Genomic DNA, 23,660 nt, shown 5'->3' with positions numbered 1-23,660 from the left:
CAAACCTGCCTTTCCCCACAGCCACTCTGCATGCATTGCTTCCACTGCAGTCAGGGATTCTGGGTAAAGACATGCAAATGAGCACTCACAGTGTGTCACTTTTTTGCTTCCTGTCCTTTTTAACATGGACCCCTCTCTAAGTTTATGCCTGCTGCTCTACACACATTTTTCAGCACAGCCTCGGTTAAAGGACTCTTTAATAACATATGTCCTTATATAACGCTGGAAATGTACACAGTGCTGCACATAGATTGTAAGCCCTTCAGGGCAGGGACTCCTTTTTCCTAATGTTACCTTTATATCTCATGTTATATTATTATGTCGCATGCATTACTGCTGGGAAGTGCTATGTACATAAATTGCGCTATATAAATAAAGATATACATACATTCATAGAGTTGTTCAGGTACAATATGTCTCTGCCCCAAATAGCGTACAATCTAATTTCAGTGCTGGAGATGCATTGAGATAATATTCCTAGTCTCAATGAGAGCTGTCACGGGGATTCTCTAGGGGTAACTGTGTTAGCTGGTTTCATTTGCAGCTGTATAGAGTGAGTTCTGCCTGACTGCAAGAAAAGCGAAGATTGTTCCCAAATCTTTTCTGAACTATTTATCCCAATAAAAAAATAAGTATAACGAACAATTACTATGCTCCTGTATTGTGACCTCGTAGGACAACCCCCGGTGTTATTTTTTACTTTAAAAAGACCAACCGTGTTTATAAAGCTAATGCAGTGGTGCTGGTATTATGGGGAGATTCACTAAGCGTTGATGTGGGTATTGCCCCCGATCTGGTGTTAAATGCCTTTCAAGTCAATGCAGTTATACCCCACACCTATGCTTAGTGAATACCAGGGTATGTAGAGGAAGAGGCGGCACCTAGTGGGTCACTTGTCACTTATGCATAGGGGTTTCAGGTGTCCAGTATTGAACTGGACTGTCCTGTATTTGGACACTGTCCAGTAAAAAAAAATTAGAGGTGATATTGCACATGTATGTGTATATATATGTGTATGTGTATATATGTATTACCTCTCTGGACATAGTGACCTGACCGGCTTGGGGGGCCACGGGATTTCCTAGACCAGGGAGAGAGCAGGGCTGCTGCTAGAGGGCTGTGTGCTTCCTCCATTCTGATTGGCTGCATTACCCAGCAGAAGCCAATCAGAAGGAGGTGTCAGGAGCCTGGGAGTGGGGCCAAGGAGAGGAGGAAACAGCATGGAGAGAGGTGTGTGTCCAGCGCGTCGCACCTTTCACCATTGTGTCCAGTATTGTTGGAGAAGCCGCCTCCTGGCAGCCTTACTTATGGAGGTAATTTCCGGATGGCCATGACATTTCCTATGTGCCATCGAATACCAACCAATGTCCTAAGTGCGTTTAAACGTCATATCCAAAAAGAGTCACACCGCATTAACACTCCGAGTGCCAGAGATGGGGGTCAGCGTCACGCCCCAAGGCATTTTAATAATTTAGCAGGGGTTGTTTATTTGACGTTTCCGTTTTGGGTGTTTGTATTATCTGATGCTAGGGGGACTTAGCATATATTAATACCTTCTCTAGCCAAGGCGACAGCAACACATTACAAAGCAATGTATTTCTGGGCCCTCTGCCAGCAACGTGCTTAAATTACCCCTCTTTTTTGGGGTGGGGGGGTTTAGGGGTGTCCAAGAGTAAGAATGATGTCGTAATACATCTCCAGACACCCCCCCCCCTTCCCATTCAGGAGAAATATTGTTGTTTATGAAGAGGCTTTTCCCACTTTCAAAATGTCTGTCACGTAGCGTTCTGGCTAGAGACAATTATTAGCAGCGACGTCAGCAGCTGCCTCTCGGTGACCATTTTAAATTCCCCCAAATACTGATATATTATAGGTGAATATCTCAGAACCAGGAAGGCTTCTTAGAGTAAAACAATTTGACGTAGGTACGTTTTTAGGGGGAAAAAAAAGTTGTCATTGTTTGGTAGATTTAATTATGTGAATTTTCCAACGTATCGCATTGAATTTTGTTTTTTACAAAATCCTTACACTCCTTCACCCCTAACAAGTGAGTATTGAGTGTTAGGCCTCGTCCATAGCGATCGCAACAGCGCGACGCGAACAAGAGATGGCTCCTCTAGGAGGCCGCCCACAGTGAGCGCGTGATGAAGTGCGACGGCGCGGCAGCATTTCCAGAAGACAAGATGTGTGAGTTTTGGTGCGATGGCCGCTTCACGTGGGCGGTTCAGCCAATGAGGTCAAACCAGCTCCGTGACATCACGGCCACGCCTCCCCGTCGTGCGCGTCAGAAATTGTACAGGCCACGGATCGTTCAAGCAACAGGCACGAGCGGCGCTCTGCGAATGCGCTATGGGCTTGGCCGTGGGCTTCACATTTCCTGTTATACTGCGAGCTAGTCGCATCAGTTGGAGCCGGCCTCTCTTACAATCAGTTTATACAGACGTACCCCGCATTAACGTACACAATGGGACTGGAGCATGTATGTAAAGTGAAAATGTACTTATTGATGCATGTACTGTACTGCAATCATCATATATGTGCATAACTGATGTAAATAACGCATGTGTAACAGGCTCTATAGTCTCCCCGCTTGCGCACAGCTTCGGTACAGGTAGGGAGCCGGTATTGCTGATCAGGACGTGCTGACAGGCGCATGCGTGAGCTGCTGTTTACCTATTGGGCGATATGTCCTTACTCGCGAGTGTCCTTAAAGTGAGTGTCCTTAAACCGGGGTATGCCTGTATTTTATTTACATATTATCACCATCTGTATTCGGGGAGGAGGTACAAAGACAAATATGAGGAGAAGTATTTTAATGTGCTAATATTGTTTTTTTTCTCCACTTGATTATCCTGGTGCCAAGGCAAAGAGATGGAATGAGAAAATAATACAGAACTCTGTACAATCCGAAACACACCAACCTTCTTATGTATCCCCTGTACCGTATGTATCCCCTGTACCGTATGTATCCACGTAACAATAATAATAATATTGTGTTTTCTTGTATAGCACTGACAGTGTAAGCAGTTCTGTACATAGAATTTTTCCAGGTACGAGTTCCTGTCCTGTAGAGCTTACCATCTATTTTTTGTGTGTGCCTGAGGCACAGGGATATAAAGTGACTTGCCCAAGGTCATTAGAAGCTGACACCAGGATTTGAACCAGCACCCCCTGCTTTAAACTCAGTGCCATTGTTTTCAGACCCACTGAGCCGCTCCTTCAGCCCTCTTCCTTATAGATTGTAAGCTTCTTGGGGCAGGGCCCTCCTTACCTACTGTTACAATGTATGTCAATGTTTGTTATCTCATTGTTTTCTTGTTCTCCAACCCTATTGTACTGCACTACGGAATATGTTGGCGTGTTATAAATAAATGATGATGATGATGATAATAATAATAATAATAATAATAATAATAATAATAATAACATATTCAGGAGATGCTTGTTTAGCACTAATGTGCCATGAACTTCTATAAAGGCAAAACACTTCTTGAAGCAGGGTAACCTCCCTGAGATTATATGGGAAGGAAGAGGTTGGCAGAGTCCTTTTCTGATATAAGTTCTACTACTTCTCTTTCTCTCTTGCCCTCTATAGGGCAAATGTTAGAACATGATTCGTTTGTTGTCTGAAATTACGTTTGACACAATGCGTCGTGTTACCTGCTTGATACAATTTAAAATAAAACAGAATTATTCATTCTCCTCTCTTTTTTTTATAACTGGTATTAGTAAATTTCAATGATTCGTTTAGTACATTTTATAATATCCATGCTGTTGTTTTGTTAATGTGTATATTGAAACATCCATGCTACATCTAAAAGATTTTTAGTTTCCTACATAGTCACCAAAGCACGTCTAATTTTGCTCTAACAATATAAACAGACTGAAGGGTTTACGCCGGGTTTAACTTAACAATTTTGACACAGTGTAGACACACATATAATTTATTTTAGTACATGCCATTTACATGTGATAGGTATCACTTCTGCTCTGCCTCTTCTAACACCAGTGTATGCCCCCTCCACCCCCACCGTGTCTGCGGCCTTGTGACCCCTCCGCTTTCCCTCTGTCTCTCCCTCACTCTCCCCCTCTCTCTTTTCTCCCCCCCTCCGCTATTACTCAATTACCCCCACTCAATCCCCCCTTTCACATACTCATTTCCCCCTCCTCCCCTGGCCAAACACACAATTCCCCCCAATACCCATACAATTCCCCCTCCCAGACTGCCCACACAACCCCCCCAATACACAGTCAATACCCCCTCCCATTACAAAACTACACCCCCAAATACAGATACCACTGCACCCTCTCAGATACAGAAACCACAACTACCCCCCCAAATACAACCACCACCAACCCACCGCCAAATACAATTCCCCCCTCCACTAATACAATTCCAATCCCCCACAAATACACTTACCACCCCACCCCCACAAATACACTTACCACTTACCACTGGTTGCTTCCGCTGCCGATCACTGGCTCTCCCTAGCTGCTGCTGCTGCCTACGCCGGGCCTCTCTCTCCCGCTGGTGCACGCAGGAGGCTGAGCCTGACTTCCGGTTGCACACAGGCTGGAGAGAGAGAGGCCTGGCTTAGGAAGAGGAGACAGCTACTGAGGAGAGCCGGAGCCCAGTGGCGGCAACCAGAGGCCCGGTCATGGGTTGCCACCACCGACCCCCGCTCTCCCAATCTGCTGCCTCATCCCACGCTGGGCCTCTCTCTCCAACTGGTGCGTGCTGGAAGATGGGTGCAACCAGAAGTCAAACACAAACAATGGGTACTACAGCGCCATAATACCCGTTGTGTGTGTGTTTGTTTCATTTACGGTTGGGAGGCCGTGGGTATTTGGCAGGATCTGGTTGGGAGCACATGTTTTGTTAGATATATTGGCATTTATTTTAGCCATTTATTATTCAATTCACATTTTTAGATAAAGTTTGGGTTTGTGCTTTTTTGATTGTCACTGCACCCAGAAGTCCGGCTCAGCTTCCAGCACCCACCAGTTGGAGAGAGAGAGATAGAGGCCCGGTTTGGGACCAGGCATCATCTGGCGAGAGCCGGGAGTCAGCGCCCGGGGGGCGGCAACCAGAGGCCCGGCCACCCGGCATCTGGGCGCAGAAGTAGTTTCAGCGCTGTTCACAGCCACCGGGCCCAGGACACTTGTCCCAGCTGTCCCCCACTATCGAGACGCCCCTGTATATGGCTCAAAAGAATTACTGACACATACCGTGCACAATGTAACATTTAGTACATAGACGCACATACACAATATACTTTTTTGGTTTCCTTGCATCAATTTAATTCTAAAATTCAATTTGGGAATCTTGGTACATCATCCTTTTCTCTCGCACTCTCAATATGAAGGATACGTTTGGGAGGGCAATTCCATCAACGTTTCTAGGGTAATATAGAGTAATTGCCTGATAGGCGGGATCTGACTGATCCCATAGCGTCTGTAGAGTATGATGGAGTGAGGCTATTCTATTGAATGGAGAACAAGTGTGAATTTCCGCATAGGCCTCTGTATGGGTGGAGTTTTTGATGGCACGCTGCATCGTGTCTCAGCAACAGGTCATGGGTCATCAAACTAGGTCAGGGGTTCCCAACTCCAGTTCTCAAGACCCTCCAACAGGTCATGTTTTCAGGATATCCCAGCGTCAGCACAGGTGGTGCAATCCATCCCTGCTTCAGCCCAGGTGGCTCAAAATCAGAGACTCAGTCTTTGACTGCGCCACTGATTGAGCTGCTGAAGCAGGGATATCCTGTAAACCTGACCTGTTGGGGGTTCTTGAGGACGAGAGTTGAGAATCCCTGCACTGGGTGATAAAAGTCGCTGATTGGGATTATCTGGAAACAATGTCACATGTCCTTAGGAAGAGGAGGTTAAAGTCATTTCCCCCCTCCCCCATGCCGAACGATTTGTGTCTGGTAGGGGGTTATATGTGGGTGGTGAAGAGGATAGGATGAGTGTACACTTTTATTGCCTTTTCCCAGCAGCACTTGCTGCAGCACACACCTTGTGAGGATCGTGCAACCTGGAGGACCTTTGGCCTGGTGAGCATTCTGTTCAAACAGCCAAAAGCTGATATTGTATCAGCAGCACCAACTGCTCCTTATGACTTTCCAATGCCTTCACCCCCCTGTTCTCTCAGCCTTTGGGGGACTGCAGAGAGTGTAACCAAACCTCTAGAATAGTGGCTCTGATACAGCTTGTAGTGACACTCTGGTGGTCATAATCCCAAGCCTGGTGTGGCACAAACATTTATACAACAAGACAAATTCAAGCAGGGGCACTTCTTTTTTTAACTTCTTTTTTACATAGGATTGAAGTAGGGGGTCTCCAGAGCTGAACCCCATTAATTTTAGCTCCAGGGAACCCCCTGCTTCCAGAGATATTTATCTCCGAAGGGGGTGCCGGTATCTCCTACAAGTTTATAGCTCCTGCTTCATGTGAGCCAATAGGAAGCTGCACTGGATGACGTCACGACTTTCTATTGGCCCGCCGGGCGCGGGAGCTTTGAAAAGTGGCCATTACATGAGCCCCAGCTAGCGAGCCATAGCGGCTACTGGCACTCCCTACTGAGGTATCTCTGGAAGCAGCTGAAATGAATGGGGTTCAGCTCCGGACACCCCCTGCTTCAAATCAATGTAAAACATAAAAATTGGGGGGGGAAGGGGGAACGGCCATCTTGGATTGCCTCTTAAATGAAGAAATTCAATTCTGAAGCGCTGGTTTAGGACAAAAATCCATATTGACGTAAATTAGCTTCCTTAAAAGGATACATGAAAAATACAACTTTAAAAAAAATAAATTGGAATATATTGATATCACCTGTAGTTAAAAAAAACTAAAAAAAACAAGCTAGGGTCGTCGCCATGTTTAAGAACTAATGTTCTAGCATAGAGATATGCAACATTTTCACCCGCGTTAGTAAACCATGCAAAATTTAACAGGAAAAAAAACTGTGCAGTTTTCATAGTATTGTATTGTATGTCTTTATTTATATAGCGCCATTAATGTACATAGCGCTTCACAGCAGTAATACATGTGGTAATCAAATAAATAACAGATAATATAAATAACAGATCATGGGAATAAGTGCTTCAGACATAAAAGTAACATTAAGGAAGAGGAGTCCCTGCCCCGAGGAGCTTACAGTCTAATTGGTAGGTAGGGAGAACGTACAGAGACAGTAGGAGGGAGTTCTGGTAAGTGCGTCTGCAGGGGGCCAAGCTTTATGCATCATGTGTTCAGAATATCCACAGTGCTATTCATATGCAGTTTGCCAAGTACATGTAAGAGTCAAGTGCGTACCTTAAAATAGGGCTTTTGCAGCATAGAGATAGGGCCAGGTCCCCGTTGCAGGGACAAGAGATGCCCCTCAATGGGGCCGGGCCCACAACAAGGGCGCGGCCAGTTTTTCCTTAAGACTTGAAAATTGAGCTCAATGCTGGCGACGAGTGTGGTGGCCACGCCCCCGGGCGGTTCAGCCAATGAGGGTGAACCTGCCCGGTGAAGTCATGGTCGCGCTCCCCACCACGCCTCCGCCACTCTCCCAGCCCCATCTTTCCCCCTGCAGCTCACTACAGACCGGGGATCAGAGCTGGACACGATGCCAGCCTGGCAGGCGCGAGCGGAGCGCAGACAGCGGGGCCGCAGCCATAATAGAGAGAGAAGGAAATATGCAAATTTTAAATCATTTGACTATATTAGGCATATTTAAATGTGCTTATTTCACAGGTATCTCAGGTGTGTACACAGGTATCTCCCCACATGAGATATAAATGACTATTGGGAGGTATCTCTCCCCCCCGAAACCCATATTTCAGGGTTCAGTTTCTGGATGTTGTTTGAATACAGAATCTTTGGGGGAAATGAGACGTTCCACCTGAGTTTTTTGAGTTAAGGCCAATTTTCAACTAACTTTTTTAGCTATAAAGTTTAAGCAAATTTCTCAAATTTTTTTTTTTTTAAGTCTGTGTAACAAAATTTGCAAAAACGGATTTAGGGAAGTTTGCACATCTTCATTCTAAAGTGTCTAGTGTTTTTAATAATAATAGTGTTTTTAATAATATTTCCGCCCTCTACGCAGTATTCCCTTGATTAACCACGAGGAATAGAATAGAAGTGTGCACGTGCATAGTTTATATCTGCATTGTTAGAGACAGGTGGCAAATTTCCATCTCGCTTGTGTTATTATTCTGAAATGTCTGCTTCCAAATATCTATTTTTATCAACATAAAATGAGCAGTAAGTAACCCAATGAAACATCCCTTAGTAGAAGCCAGTAACATATCCCCTTAATGAAGGGGGAGTGTGCAAGCCTTTTGGTTTGGAAATTAATTACAAGTTGAATTTCCTAGGGGGCTACTAGCTTGAGGGGTGTTTGTCAATCTAGTATGTTCTTTACCCTAAAACCAACCTGCCCTTGTCAGAGAGCTAATAAAAATAAAGGGGAGATGGCTATGTTGCCTGTGCAAACGCTTGTTGACATCACACGAAAGGGAGTAGCCTACAAAATCTCACTTCAACATATTTATGAACCTTAAAACTGCAGTTCAGGCTCCCGTTTTTTTTTTTTTTTAGTTTTTTTTTTTTAACTTCAATAGTTTCATCTGGGCAATCTCTACTTACCTAAAAAAAACTGCATAGCTACCAGTCAATTCGTTCTCCGTCTATTGATCGGCAAAGTTTGGCGCCATCTTTAAATATGGGGAATGTAAATCGTTGCTATAGGAACAAGCATGCTTGTTAAAATAGAATACAAGAAAATTGGTCTTTCAAAGTTGTTTTTTTTAAAACAGAAAATGCTAAGTATTTTTTCTTACTACAGAACTGATTTATTAAAAAAAAACACACACATGCAGGATATTGCCTGAACTGCAGCTTTAAAGAAACAATTAATGCAATATCCTGCATGTGTTTTTAAAAAAAAAATCATTTATGTAGTATTAGATTAGCGGTGCACAAACTAGGAGGCGCCCCCCGAGACTTTATTGCGCGAGGCCTCTGTAAATTTACTTACCGGCTTCTTGTCCACGCGTCTCCATGACGCCCATTACCATGGAGACGGGACGTCCAATGACGCCGCGGGTCACATGACGTGATGTCACACGACCCGCAGCGTCATTTGACGCATCATTAGAGGGGGGGGGGGGCGCGACCGAGGAGGCAGCAGGTAAGGGGATCGCAGGCGCAGGGAGTTTGCGCACCGCTGTATTAGATTTTATTTACATTTTTTCAAATTCAACTCAGTGCCATTTTTAATTAATTTTTATATAGTGGGCATCCTTCAATTTCTATAGCAGGTTTTAACACACTTCCCCAGTAGTGCAAGATCTTTGCAAAACTTTCCCACTTGTGATCATTTGTTGCCAATGTTCCCAGCAGTTTGAGCTGCAAACTGTAACAATAGATAATGTTACCATAGTAATATAATAACACATTGTAGCTTCTGAGTTACACTGACTAAAGGATTGATTGAAACGTAAATGCCGCCATTTAGTGAACCCCGAGAAGCAGGATGTTTGCTGATCAATCACAGGAGAATAAATCGATCGGCAGCTGTGGTAATTAGTTTTCAATAAAAGTAACCAAAGGCAGCATATATTTAAAAAAAAAGTGCCGCGTGGATTCTCTCTTTAAAAGATTAATAAGAGTTGTCGGGGGGGGGGGGGGAGAGAAAGGAAAATAGCACAAATGATGGTTAGTGTGGTATAGAACATAGGTATCCCATAACTAAGCCCCAAATACACAACGAAAAGAGAGAACGTCCCAGCACACCAGTGACTACACCTTAAAACCACAGCATCATGTGAAAAGCAGGGCATGTTCAGCAGACAAAATTTAGCTGGTTTTCAGTTAAATCAACTGACTTACTTTAAACATAAAGATAACACACAAGCTCATGGTAGTCATTACCACTGGGGTACACCCCACGATTGCCATGTAGGATAGATTGAGAGATTATATAAACTGTCCACAGTGTCAATAACGTGTTGTGTCTACCTGACCATGGATGATGGAAGCACATACAGATGTAGCCAACAGTTTCAGCCCTAAGGTGAATTCATCAGGGTGAGTATATTTCATATACATGGCTTGGAAATAATAGTGCGAACGCTGGTCCTGTCCTTAGTATATTGGACGCAGGTACATACTGCAAAATGCGTCTTCCTTTTTGCTGCAAAAACCCATGTTCATCGCCACTTTTATCCCTGATAAAAATCCATTCATCCATTTCTCCAAAATGAATGTCTCATTAATTATATGGCCCATGTTTACTAAGCTGTGTTTTGCTATGAGACACCCTTCGGCACCAGAAGTCACATTCTGCCCCATTCACTAGAAGGAAACGCTACTCCATAAGACGCCTCCTGTGCTGGAATACACCTTATGGCCCCAATCAAGGGAGGGCTATATTTGTTGAGCGGTGTTACTCTAGAAGATACCATGTGCATTGGAAGGTGTGTGGAGTAGCACTGCGTAGAAGATATGGCCCTATATTTCTTTCACCTTTTGTCCCACATTGATGATTGCACATAAATTCCATACATTAGTCCCAAAATAGACTTCCAAGAGACATCCTTCCTTAATAACCCAATTAGAATCAAATCCCTGCCATTGAGAAGTCCAGTGGTTAACCCCACATGTGCCAAGAGCTAGCAATGTGTAGCTTGTACCCTGAACTAAAACGGTTAAGATCTCCCTAGAACAGGGGGGTGGGCAACTTCAGTCCTCAAGGGCCCCCAACAGGCCAAGTTTCAGGATATCCCTGCTTCAGCACAGGTAGCTTAATCAGTCAATGCTTCAACACAGGTGGCTCACTCAAAGACCAAGCTACTGATTGAGCCACCTGTGCTGAAGCAGGGATATCCTTAAAAACTGACCGACTGGAGTTGCCCACCCCCATCCTAGAACATAGAGCAGACTTCTCACTATCTATCCGAGTTTGGCAGGTATGCTCAGACTGAACGTTTCGTACCTTTCACCTTTAGCGATTTGCCATTTACCTGTTGTGTGATCCTCCCTCTGCCAGCTGCTCCCACTGGTATCTCGGAATGTTTCATGTTTATTGCAGTGGGATATTCAGTCTGTTAGCAGCCATAAACACTGATTAGATGAGGTTCTGAGACACTGGTCAGAATCCAAAGGGTTTATAAGGGTCTGACCTTGCTCTTTGCCCTTCGCTGCCACCCCAATCGCACCTGTTCTCCCCCTCCCCTCTGCTGCCATATTTAAACACCTTTCACTAGTTATGGAGGTAATACTTTATTAACCCTTTCTGTGCGGGTCTTTGGAAGAGATTTACCGTCGGTTACCTATTGAAAAAAGAATACTTGCGATAAAAATTTTTTTCTGTTGTATTAATTATATGGCTGCTGTTTCGGTAAAAAGCAGTGAAGCTGCTCTGAGGTTATACTGTATATCGTTGTGTGTGTGTGTGTGTGTGTGTGTGTGTGTGTGTGTGTGTGTGTGTGTGTGTGTGTGTGTGTGTGTGTGTGTGTGTGTGTGTGTGTGTGTGTGTGTGTGTGTTTTTTTTAATATATATTTTTATATTGCTTTTTTTCTAGAAAAAAGATTAAGGGAAATGTGACGTGAGGATGGGAACGGGGGTGGAAATTATTCTTAGACATGCACAATAATATACACATTTATTCACATTTCAAATCATTTTGAATCCATCTGTTTTTGGTAAATTATAATTATTACATTCTAATTGTCTTATAAAACATAAAAAATTCGTTTTCTTAAATTATCACAATAATGCTATGAAATATACTATTATAGACAAAATATTGTCTATGAAAAAAGGAACAGGAACTCCATTCCACCTGAAAAAAAAATCTATTACGTACGTACATACATACATATTAAAGTCAGGTTATAAAATACTGCACCGTGTTTCTCAAATAAAATCCTATTGGTTTCAATAAAAATGTGTTTTCCTTCACAAAACCTGCGTGTGTTATTTTACCTTGCCATTAGCAGCTGAGAGAACTTGATACATGACTTTGTTTGTGGAGGTTGTGTCTAAGTGAGTCAGTCAATATACGCCGAAGTGGAGTGTGACCTAAATGGCTGTTTTTGGCCAAATTATTCTTTAAATGTACCACCCGAATCTCCTTGCTGGGCACTAGTGAAAGCACAAAACTGGAGCAGGGTGTTAACAAATTACATTGTTTTCAAATCGTTGTCGCACACACCTATCAGTTTCCTGGAGGCCTTAGGTCAGGGGAGGGCCAACTCCAGTCCTCAAAGGCCATCAACAGGTCAGGTTTTCAGGATATCCTTGCAACAGCACAGATGGCTCAACAGATGGAGCAGGGATATCCTGAAAGCCTGACCTGTTTGGTGGCCCTTGAGGGCTGGAATTAGCCACCCCTGCCATAGACAGTTTCAGCAAGACATAATTGATTTATTTAGTGTAATACATAGTCGCGGTGGCTTCCCACTGAAGGAGCCTCCCATGACGCATTTCATTACTTCTGCTACAGCATAAGAGGCGAATCCCCCTCTGACACGTCGGGGGAATAGGGTTGCCAGGTGGCTCCTCCAAAAATACTGGACACAATTGTGACATGTCGAGAGAGACACACACACACACACACACACACACACACACACACACACACACACACACACACACACACACACACACACACCACCTCTCTCTGCTCCATGCTGTTTCCTCCTCTCCCTGGCCCCACCCCCAGGCTCCTGACACCTCCTCCTGAATGGCTGCATTACCCAGCAGCCAATCAGAATGGAGGTAGATGCCCAGCCCCTTAGCAACAGCCCGGCTCTCTCCCTGCTCGGGGAAATCCCGCGCCCCCCCCCCCCCAAGTCGGTCAGGTCACTATGTCCAGTGAGGTAATACCGGGCACATACATGTCCTGTATTACCTCTGATTTTTTTTTTAGTGGACAGTGTATCCAAATACAGGACAGTCCGGTTCAATACCGGACACCTGGCAACCCTACGGGGGAGGCGCATTCAGGGTGCCACTGCCACTATGCCTTATACTTTGAATAAATAATGTCTTGCTGAAACTGCCCATTGCCTGCAGGAAGTTGTGCAACACGAGTGCTATGTTGAGTTGTTGTAAACCCTACAGCAGTGTTCACAAAGAGGATGGGCTGGTGCCAGGAAACAATAAACCTGTGACATTGTATATGTTATATTTTTTTTCTTTGATAAATCAAAAGGCAAATATATAGTGTTGCATGTGTGGGTAAATGACCGCTTGTGAAGCATCACAGGGGGAGAAAACAGCAGTGGGTGTTAAGTATTAAAAAAGCTGCAAAACATTAAATCTTATATTTGTTTTTTTTTAAATAAATCAGTGCTCTAGTATTAGATAATAGTGACTTTTTTATTATTATTATTAAAGTATTGTCTCTACCAGAAAATGTTGACAGGAAAGCAATGAGATATACACACAATGAGACTTTTGTTTTAAGAAGAAAGGCTTTATACAATATAAAAAAAAATCTACATATTAACAATATTTGCCCCATGTTTACTGTTTATTTTATCGTCTTTGCTGCTGGAGGGACCCACAAGGCATTGACATTGGAAGCCACTAATTCAATTAATGGAGTTTATTACCGCATGAAAATTCAGACAGCTCCACGTTTCATTAAACCAGTGTTTCCTAACTCCAGTCCTCAGGGAACCCCAACAGGTCACGTCTTACGGATATCCCTGCTCCAGCACAGGTGGCTCAGTCAAAATGACTGAGCCGCTGATTGACCCACCTGTGCTGGAGCAGGGATATCCTTAAGACCTGACCTGTTGGGGTTCCCTGAGGACTGGAGTTGGGAAACACTGCATTAAACCAAAGAGCATAAGCCGCTCACTGCTGAAGAGGTCATTCAGACACATGGGATCATGATGAAATGAGATATTCTTCATATCAATACATATGACATTTTGTATATCGCTATTTTAAGTTCTCCCTACAATTGGGAATATCCCGTATGTACTTTTAAACCCTGATGTCATGGTACCACTAGGGGATATTGGTAAACCGTAAACAGAGAAAAGGTCCTGGTATAAGTACTCACAGATCCTCCTCTTGTTTCCTGTAACTCCAACTTTTCGTAACCTCACAAGTGCCAGGACAACCTGTTGATGTCAGTACATTGGCTGGACATGGCAGTTTTGCCACATTAATGTACACTAGAGCCTTCCAAATGTTCCCCTATTTAATATGCTGGGAAGTTGCATCTTTATAACTTAAGGAAGCACCTTATCAACATATTGAATAGGAGTCAATGACCAAGATGCTGCTCTCTGGCTCAGATGCTAGAGACAGGAGGTCTAATTCTTCTGGGTAAGACCAGACCAAACCCATGTCAATGATGTGTGACTTATCAAACCTGGATGTACAGCATACATGGCACAATAACACAATGTGGTGCTTTCACACTACAAATAAGACATCTAAGACTAAAAAGAGTATGCCAAATAATAAATAGATTTATTCAGTGACCTCACATTGGCCAAAAGGTACAGTATCTTATAGCGCCCAAAATGGCCCAATATATTTTATTTATCAAGATCTCCAAAGGCGTGGTGCTACATACTGTAGTTGATTTCATAAATATGATGTAGAGTATGGGGTCTGTAACTTGGTTAATAAACTGCATGATCCCTTTTCTTCAAAGAGTATTAGTAAGTCTTATTTACAACCTACCTGGACAGTGCAGTACAGGGACAGTTCTAATATTACTGCTGGACAATCCTAATAAAACAGAACATTAAATCTGAAAGCACATGGGGAAAACACATGTGGGTTTATTCAGCAGTCATACAGCAGCAAAACTGAGGCAAAGATACACCGCCAGTTTTATAATGAAAAACATACCCATTGAAACCACTGGCATTTTCTTGATTGATAAATCGGCTGCAGTATTTTGGCAGCAGTTCTGCTCCGGGTTTGCAGACAGGAGTCGTTGATAGACGACTCCTATGATGTACTATTATGTTAACAGACCCATATGGCTACAACCAAACTCTGTGGGATTTGTTTATCAAAGACTCCCGGCTGAATGTCATTGAAAGCAATGGGATATTTTTGGACTGGTTTTGCAACTGGAAGAGTTTGATAAATGATCCACTGTACCTCTGAAGAGCAATATCTCAGCTCCTGAGTGTATAGGTCCCATGGATCACGGGAATTTGGGGTCCTGGTTTCTGGGCCACAAACAACCCATGTAGGTTTTGGGCAGTTTCAAAAACCTCCCTAAATCAATGACTTTGCTCCTAACTGAATACTCTGCCTTGATCGACTGAGCTTCTGATGAGCACCTTGTAGACATTATTATGGACCAGTGCTTAGGATACCCTTAAAAAAAGATAGTCTTTGTTTTTCTATATTATATTATATTATGCCACTAGCCCTGTGCCATTTGTATGGTGGTTTTCTGGTAGTCTTGGTGCCTGGCGCCAGGACAATTCATCCTATTAGTACTATAAAACGCAGTTCAACCTCACTTATTTCATATTCTGGTCCTTATTCTGTAAGGTGCTATAACACCGATCTAGCTATTGCATGGGAAGCCCCATGTACTTCAATGGGGTAGTCCATGCGATGGCCCCAGATAGGCGCTATCGTACTTTATAGCATAAGGTTTTTTGTGTGTCCTTACCATGCCCTTCCCTCTTATTACAGAGAACATTCTTCTAATGAGGCATATTGTTCTAGATGATAAGGGACAAATCAGTCAGTTGTTTTCCATTTATCGCAACTATACCTTGGTTCTGATCATGCAGCTTGCTCTACTGTAACTGTATTGAGATATGAGATTCTTTAAAAAAAAAACAAAAACACAGGATTCATTAAGCCTGTCCCTTATGATCTGAAACTATTAGGCTACTCAATTCATGACTTATTATTTAGATGTCATTCTAGGAAATTATACAAAAATGCTTGTTATCTCATATAGAAAAAATATCCCACTATTCAACATGTAAAAAATACCTCCTTTAGATTACAACTTTCCTTTTATATATACAGTAACACAAATGGGGTTAAAATAAAGTCCAACTGGTGGCCAAGCACACGCAAACCAACGCATCTTCTCTCTTTATGCGCAATGAGGAAGTTGTATCACCAATTCTGCAGTGACATCATTTCGACCAAAATGTTTGCCGCTATTTCTACCCCCTTTGCTGCTGTAGGGGCATGCATCACATTGCAGGGTCGGTGCTCTGCAGGCTCCTGCAGCAGTAAGGGGGTCATGTGGTTCTCTCTAAGGACAACTGGCTGGGTTAGAGTCTGTATGAATTTCCGGAGTGTGCCGAAAGGTTCGCACTAAGCTGATGCCCTTAGGGAAGATATTCTTCCTTGATAGTCAGTACAGATGGGGACACCAGGTTGCTGTTGCTACTGCTGCTACTGCAGATTCCCACCATTCCAGCGGTGGTGCCGACGACGGCTGGAGGAGTCGGGGTCGTCGTGCTGGCCTGCTGACTTTGCTGCTGCATCTTTTTCTTGTTCACCTTCCTCTCTTTTGCTCTTCGGTTTTGGAACCAGATTTTTACCTGCAGAAAGATAACAGCAAGGAGTCGTGAAAAGCATCAGAGACGCTAACTTCAATTGCAAGGTGACATACTGTAGTAACAGACTTGATAACTTTTGAAACCCACTGGAGTGAATAGCCAATAATATGGACACATGTCCCTTCAGTCTGCTCCCCTGTCTCTATGTGGCTGGAAAGATATCATCAATGGGACATAATTCCCCCCTGTCTCTGTGAGAATATCTAGAAAAGGGTGATCTAGTCCAAATCTGATCCCCCGAATTCCCCGGATTGTTTTGACCAAATCTGCCCCCCCCCCTCCACCCCTCACCATAATCCATCAGTGGATTGGTACTAAAAGAATCAGAATCCACCCTTGGATAAAATCTGTGTGAATTTTTAAGAATCCGCACTCAGGTTCCATATTGAATCCGAAATCCGCACTGCGGATTGTTACAGATCTGCATTCTGACCCCTCAAATTAAATTTTTAATAATCCGACCACGGATTATTAATTTGCCATGTCGATTGTCGGTGATAGAAAAAACAATCAGAAAACGTAGGATTGTTCTTTTTGAGACCGATCCACGGAAATCCGCAGACCAAAGGAAACCGGCCGATCCAAATCCACCAAAAAAATTGCCCATCTCTTTGAATGTCACCATTAGAATGGGAGGAACAGATCCAATGTATGTTAGGTCAAGTTTGTCTTTGTGTTACTAACATGGCCTGTGCTGGGAGAACAATACAAATGGGAACTTGGTGTCCTTTGGTCAATTGATGTCAATGGGTCACGTCAATGTGTGTAGGTTACAAAAGCACATACAATAAAGTGGTTTCAGCCTTCAGGTATAAACTAGTCTCCCATGTACAACGTACAAGAAAGGGGACGAGTGTTCCTCTCACCAGGCATGAGCCGATCTTTAGCTGGCAATGTCAAACGAAAGAGTAGGCAATGAACTGACAAGCTGCAATGAAACACTACATTATGAATGTAAAGGTGAGGAGAACAAATCAGGGTGGAAATGGGGCATTATTTGAAAGAGAAACTGGCACAGTGCCTGATGAGTGAAACACATGTACGTGTGCGGATAGGGAGGGAGGGAGGGAGGGAGGGAAAGGTTCCCCCTGGCTCTGTGTCCCCTGTATATAGCAACTGGGAAAACTGGTTGTACACATAAATAATGGATTGATCATATCCATGTGATATGTTGGGGAAGGCATGATGTCAGGAAGTCTCGAGTTACCCCTCGGTACCTAGATCACCCCCCACACCCAGCAAGACACAGACTCAAGAATTGGGGTAAAATGATCACAGCATTTATTAAAACAACATAGCCCAAATAGCAGCGTCAGATTGCACCCGCACGTGATGATCCACCTGCGTCACCTATAACGCCCAAGAACCCGCCGGCCGTACCAGCCAAGCAGGAAATGTATAATATACCACCATCCAAATCGGAAGATCACCAGACCAGCCGCCTTGGCACAGCCCAGCAACGGCCTCTCCCCTTCTTCAAACTGGATCACTGATCCATCCTTACCATGTGCAGTCTGAACACCACCCTCTGCCAGTGGTGACAACAAAACCACATTACTTCTCCCCTTGTATTTTTTATATTATACTTTTCTGATCTTTGTATATATTCTTTGTTTATTTTTAGATAAGCAATACACACCACAATATATACACGCATATTTTTTCAAACCACAGGAATAGCCCAAAAGAGGGCTGGAGGACGGGATGCACACCTGGACAGCAGGCGAAGAGGGTGAGTTTCCTAAACCCCTTCCCTTTATACCCTCCCCTTATGTCCTGCCCCTCTCTCCTAAATTCCTTAACCCCTTCAGTGCTACCTCGGGCCTCCCCTTCCCCCCCTTCCTGAGACGTGCAATGGGCTTCTTTCCCACTGTCCTCAATCTATGTGTTCTGTGTATAGATGTAGACACTGAAGGGCAGTTTTCTCAATGTTTCCGGCTGCAAAATTGGGGAGATAAAATGGATCAAAGAAAATAAACCCCACTGCAGACCATGGATTTTTTTTTTTATTGATAAATCTGGTGAAGTTTTTTGTTCAAGTACTACAGTTGGGAGATGTATGTGTGTATGTGTGTATGTATGTATGTATGTATGTATGTATGTATGTATGTATGCATGTATTCAAATAGATCCAGCACACTCATTGTGTTTGCGGATGAGTTTGATATAAATGATGAGAACCTTCCTAGTCAAACATACAAGATGAGATGACCTGTCTTGGTCTGTATGATTTACGGCTTACAAATAGGGAAGTTCAGCTTCCTGAATCTGGCATTATGTCTGATCTCTCCCCACTGAAAAGCCAATATATTTTATTATTTCACACTGCAGGAGCTTGGTTATCATTACAATTCCCACTTCGCCCTAATTCTCATCACACGCATCCTCGTACACATAGCAGATACAGTATTCTTCAACAGTATCACTCTTTCAAAAAAGTTTTGTTCACCCTCAATTCTGAAAGAAAGAGATTTCCAAGTACTCCCCTATATTTGCAAAATGATACATGCGATTTAGTGGTTACATCATATCAGTGCAGATGTGCTACCAATGTTTCTGACCTTCATTAGACCCTGATAAAGCCCAGCATGGTCCGAAACGTTCCAAATAACGTACAGCGCCTGAAACACTCTTTCTTACCTAATGTGGACAGATTGTGTTTATTCATTTTCAACTGGTATCTGTTGTATGGAGGTTAGTGACCCCTCCTTTCGGGGTTTAAGCTCAGCCCACCCCACTTTTTAAGTAGGTGTTTTCATGTACCTGTGCAGGACAGGTCTATTAAGGCCATTCTCCCTCCACAGCAGAGGTAAATGAGAATTTTCACAGGCAGTGTTAGGACCTGCATACTGGTCATGTCGTGAAGTGGCTGCAGGCTTATAACGCTTTGGCCAAAGGGTTTAACTAAATGACCCTTACTCTTGAGAATACTAACATTGACGTATTTAACTATGTATTTTGTCACATTGGATGTAGCATTGGGTATCTTTGTCTTTTGTTGTCCACATTTGTCCACGCCCAATAGCACTCCTTTTGATACAAATATATATGAAGTGGTGGGTTCTGGTGTTAGAGCTTGCTGGGATTGTGTGTTTACTAATGGGGACAGATGGCTGCATGTTTATCTACCTGAGCACCCGGTAACCTCTTTTCAAACTAAATAGGAGTGCACTAACTATAATGTCTAAGTCTGAGTACTATCCCTCCCCCAGCCTCAATTGTCCCCATAGTCTTTAATGAGATTGTTCAACTAAAGAAACCTTACTCCTAAGTGAATCAGTAGGTTAGGAGATATAAATGGGGTGCAGGGTGCCAGGTGTCCTGTGCTGTAGCATGGTTTAGTAAATATGGCCAATAATCTGTTGTTCTGGGGTCATCTGCTAAGTGAAAACTGTGCCCCCAAATTCTACATGGCATGGCAGTACTACCACTAGATTCTCCAGTAGCAACTGGTCAACGTCACAGCTATGTCATGGACTTGTCACGACAGACCTTGCAAGTTACTGACCTGCCGTTCTGTTAGTGCCAGTGTGGCGGCCAGCTCTGCCTTCCTGCGGATCGTAATATAGCGGCTGTAGTGAAATTCCTTCTCCAATTCAAGGCGCTGATGGTCCGTGTATACAACACGGTATTTGTCTTTTGTTCTGGTCTTACCTAGAGAGAAGAGGCGCAAACATCGTGATTCACACGCTGTCCATGATAATAATAACTTTATTTCACATAGCACTTTTCTCCCAATGGGACCCAAAGCGCGTCATAATAACAGCACAGTGTGCGGTACTCAGCACATAGGAACTTTTTGCAGACACGGTCCCTGCCCAGCAGAGCTTACAATCTATGTTTTGGTGCCTGAGGCACAGGGGAGATAAAGTGACTTGCCCAAGGTCAAACAGAGCTGACACCGGGGGTGTGAACCAGGCTCCCCTTATTCAAACTCGGTGTCATAATCAAGTTAACACTACATTGGCCCAATCACAGTTTAACGTAGATGAAGGTTTTGTGTCAACTTCACATCTCTGCCTTGATTAATCTAGAACCTACTTAAGTTGTCAATGAGCTGTCATTTTTAATTGACACTTTTATTTTTCATGATCACCCTATTCGAAGGTGAGTGAGTTTCCTGACTATCTATTTAATGTCATTAGTCTTCCTTTACTGACTTGCTCACTCACAGGGATGTAATGGACACATTTCCAGGGGACATTTCTCCCAACGAGGGAAAATCACACCGATATATTATTGATATTGGGAGATGCATGTTCAAAACATTTACTGTGGCAGCTCAATAAATAGTTATTCAAATATTCTATATCGTGATTTGTATTTGTTGATGAGACATAATATAGTATGTATCTACCTTTACATTAAATATAGATATATGACATGAACTTTGCTAGCGTATCTCACAACTGAATAATGAATTAAACATACAGTATGACAACTTCACAAACCATGAGTGCTTCTAAAATATAGATATTACATTTCATGATAATACATTAATGCATAATCTGTACTGATCGCTGTTTATTCCTATTTTTTCCGTGGGCACTCTTCAATTTATAACACACTGGTCTTTACTCTGGGATGTATTATTTCCAGAGAATTGTTTTCAATCCATCCGTGGCTCCAATGCCGGACGTACGCATAAGCTAACTAAGCTACATCTTAGGGCCTCACAGTATCAGGGGCGTCAAAAATAAGACAAAAATATATGCATTTCAAGTTTTAAAATGGATGATAAATAAAGACGATAAGGGAAAAAGAAGCTTCTCTATAAACATGGAAATTTTCGTTCAAATATGACCCTAAGCATCATGTGCATCGAAAGTGACAAACTTCAAAAGCAACCGGCGAGTGCCAATCGCGCATGCGCACGAGCAGCTGTGAAGTGCCGATCGCGCAGCCGGCGCTCGCCAGCGGCACAGAAAACCGGGACAGAGTCCGAAAAACCAAGACGTCTGGTCACCCTGATTAGGCCTCAGAAGATCAAAGTCCGGCCCTTGGGTTGGTTTCAACTCTGAATTCAACCCAGTCATCAACATGGGAACTAAGTTGGATAGACTAGTAATATGCTCCAGAATAAAAGGCATGCGATTTCAAATACCCATTGGTAAAAGTGAAATTGAAAGCATATATTGATCCCAAATTAATAAATTCTAATTCTGTGTTGAATTTATGCCCTAATTATTTAATAACTCTATTTTTTTATTATGTCCCTAGAACAGTATGTATATTTTTATAAAGTGCGCTTGTACTCAAAAGTTTTATAATAATATACAAGGCACAATACAGCGAAATATGGTCGAAAAAGTGCATCAAATAAAAGCAAACTCTAGGAGAAATCAGTTTCTGCCCAAAGAGCTAACAATCGAAATGATATTAAGGGAAACCTGCCTGCCGTGCATACAGTGGATTTATTAATAGAGAAAAAAGTCACATTAATAGAGTTATATTTGTCACCTAAATTTAATTTTATGCAGCGCCTCTACTTTTTAGCTCTCATACTTATGACTATAGCTGAGGCTGGGTCCTGAGTCCCTGTCTTTTACATACTGGGCCACACGTGGCCTACGGTCAGGTGGCAGGGAGAATATAGACACAGTATGGGTGATATAACTAGTTTACTACAGTATATACTTATTCATCTCAGACACTTTGTGATCCATAGCAGAGAATCACTACATACTGTACACATATAGAACACAGTCCCCAAATAGCACTGCGCGGGTGTGAATTAGTGTCAGTGGCGTAGTAGCCACCCAATCTTGGGTATGTTGGCTTATGATGGTGCCGGCACACCGTGGGAGCTCGTTGTGTACTGAACCTGTTGCAGGCCTGTTCTTCGAAAAGGTGTTTCGGTACCTCTGTGTCTTTATAGCCGTTGAGGGTCCCATCTCCCGTACACGTTGGAACTGTAGTCCACTGCTCCGGTTGCCACGTACACACTCGGCAGACCTCAACCCATCCTGACAGTACACAGGCCCACGCATAGGGTTGCCAGGTGTCCGGTTTTCACCCGGACAGGCCGGTAATTCCGTTGCCTGTCCGGTATAAAATTTGAGGTAATACCGGGCACATATATGTCCGGTATTACGATTTTTGCTGGCGGCAGAAGGCTGGCAGCGCAAGCGCGAGGGCAGGCAGTCCTCAGAGTAGTACTGAGATGGTGGCCGGGCAGGAGCACTTGTGTGTGTGTGTCTCTGCGTGCAGCCTGTCCCTGATTGGAGGAGCGGGAAGCCAATCAGAGGATAGCTAGGGCAGAGCCCACACCCCGGCGGCCCATAGACGTCTGTGTCCTTCCTGGCAATAAGGTAAGTACACAGATTGGGGGATGGATGGGGCAGGATGAGATGGTAAGAGGATGGGGGGGGGCAGGGTGAGATGGTGAGAGAATGGGGCAGGATGAGATGGTGAGAGGATGGGGGGGCAGGGTGAGATGATGGGGGGGCCACGGTGAGATGATGAGATGGTGATAGGATGGGGGGGCAGGGTGAGATGATGGGGGGGCCATGGTGAGATTATGGGGGGCAGGGTGAGATGATGATGGTGGGGGGGAATAAGATAGTGATGTGGGCCAGCCTGGGGAGATGAGATCATGATGATGGGGGATATTTTAAATGTATTGGGGAGGTGGGGGTATATTTTAAATGTATTCGGGAGGTGGGGGTATATTCTAAATGTATTGGGGAGGTGGGGGTATATTTTAAATGTCTTGGGGAGGTGGGGGTATATTTTAAATGTATTGGGGAGGTGGGGGTATATTTTAAATGTATTGGGGAGGTATATTTTATATGTATTGGGGAGTTGGGGGTATTTTTTTTAAATGTATTTGGGGAGGTGAGGTTTTTTTTAAATGTATTTGGGGGAGGTGGGGGTATTTTTTAAATGTATTTGGGGGACGTGGGGGTATTTTTTGTATGCATTTGTAGTGCGTGGGGATATTTTTTTACATGTGTTCAGGGGGGCGTGGGTGTCCAGTATTTTTGGACAAGCCACCAGGCAACCCTATCCACGCAGATTTGAACCAAAATGGCTGCCCTCCTTCTTAAAGGCTCCTCTCCCTCATAGTCCCTCCTCTTCCACAGCTG

The 23,660-nt window shown here is 43.6% G+C and overlaps 1 protein-coding gene across 2 annotated transcripts in view; it reads right to left on the bottom strand.

The window, feature by feature from the left end:
• Positions 1–14,467: 14,467 nt before the first annotated feature.
• CDX1 (caudal type homeobox 1) overlaps positions 14,468–23,660 on the bottom strand; it is a 76,698-nt gene continuing 67,505 nt past the window's right edge. For both annotated transcript variants that reach the window (XM_075602070.1, XM_075602071.1), the window contains 2 exons: positions 20,081–20,226; positions 14,468–16,554 (listed from right to left, as the gene is read on the bottom strand). In XM_075602070.1, coding sequence (XP_075458185.1) covers positions 16,339–16,554; positions 20,081–20,226 — 362 coding nt within the window. In that variant the 3' untranslated portion in view covers positions 14,468–16,338. The remainder of the gene's footprint in view (positions 16,555–20,080; positions 20,227–23,660) is intronic.

This window comes from Ascaphus truei, chromosome 5 (genome assembly GCF_040206685.1).
Source record: "Ascaphus truei isolate aAscTru1 chromosome 5, aAscTru1.hap1, whole genome shotgun sequence".
NCBI classification, from domain to species: domain Eukaryota; kingdom Metazoa; phylum Chordata; class Amphibia; order Anura; family Ascaphidae; genus Ascaphus; species Ascaphus truei.
The sequence above is the reverse complement of the archived record's forward strand: the minus strand, read 5'-3'. Positions and strand labels throughout refer to the sequence as shown.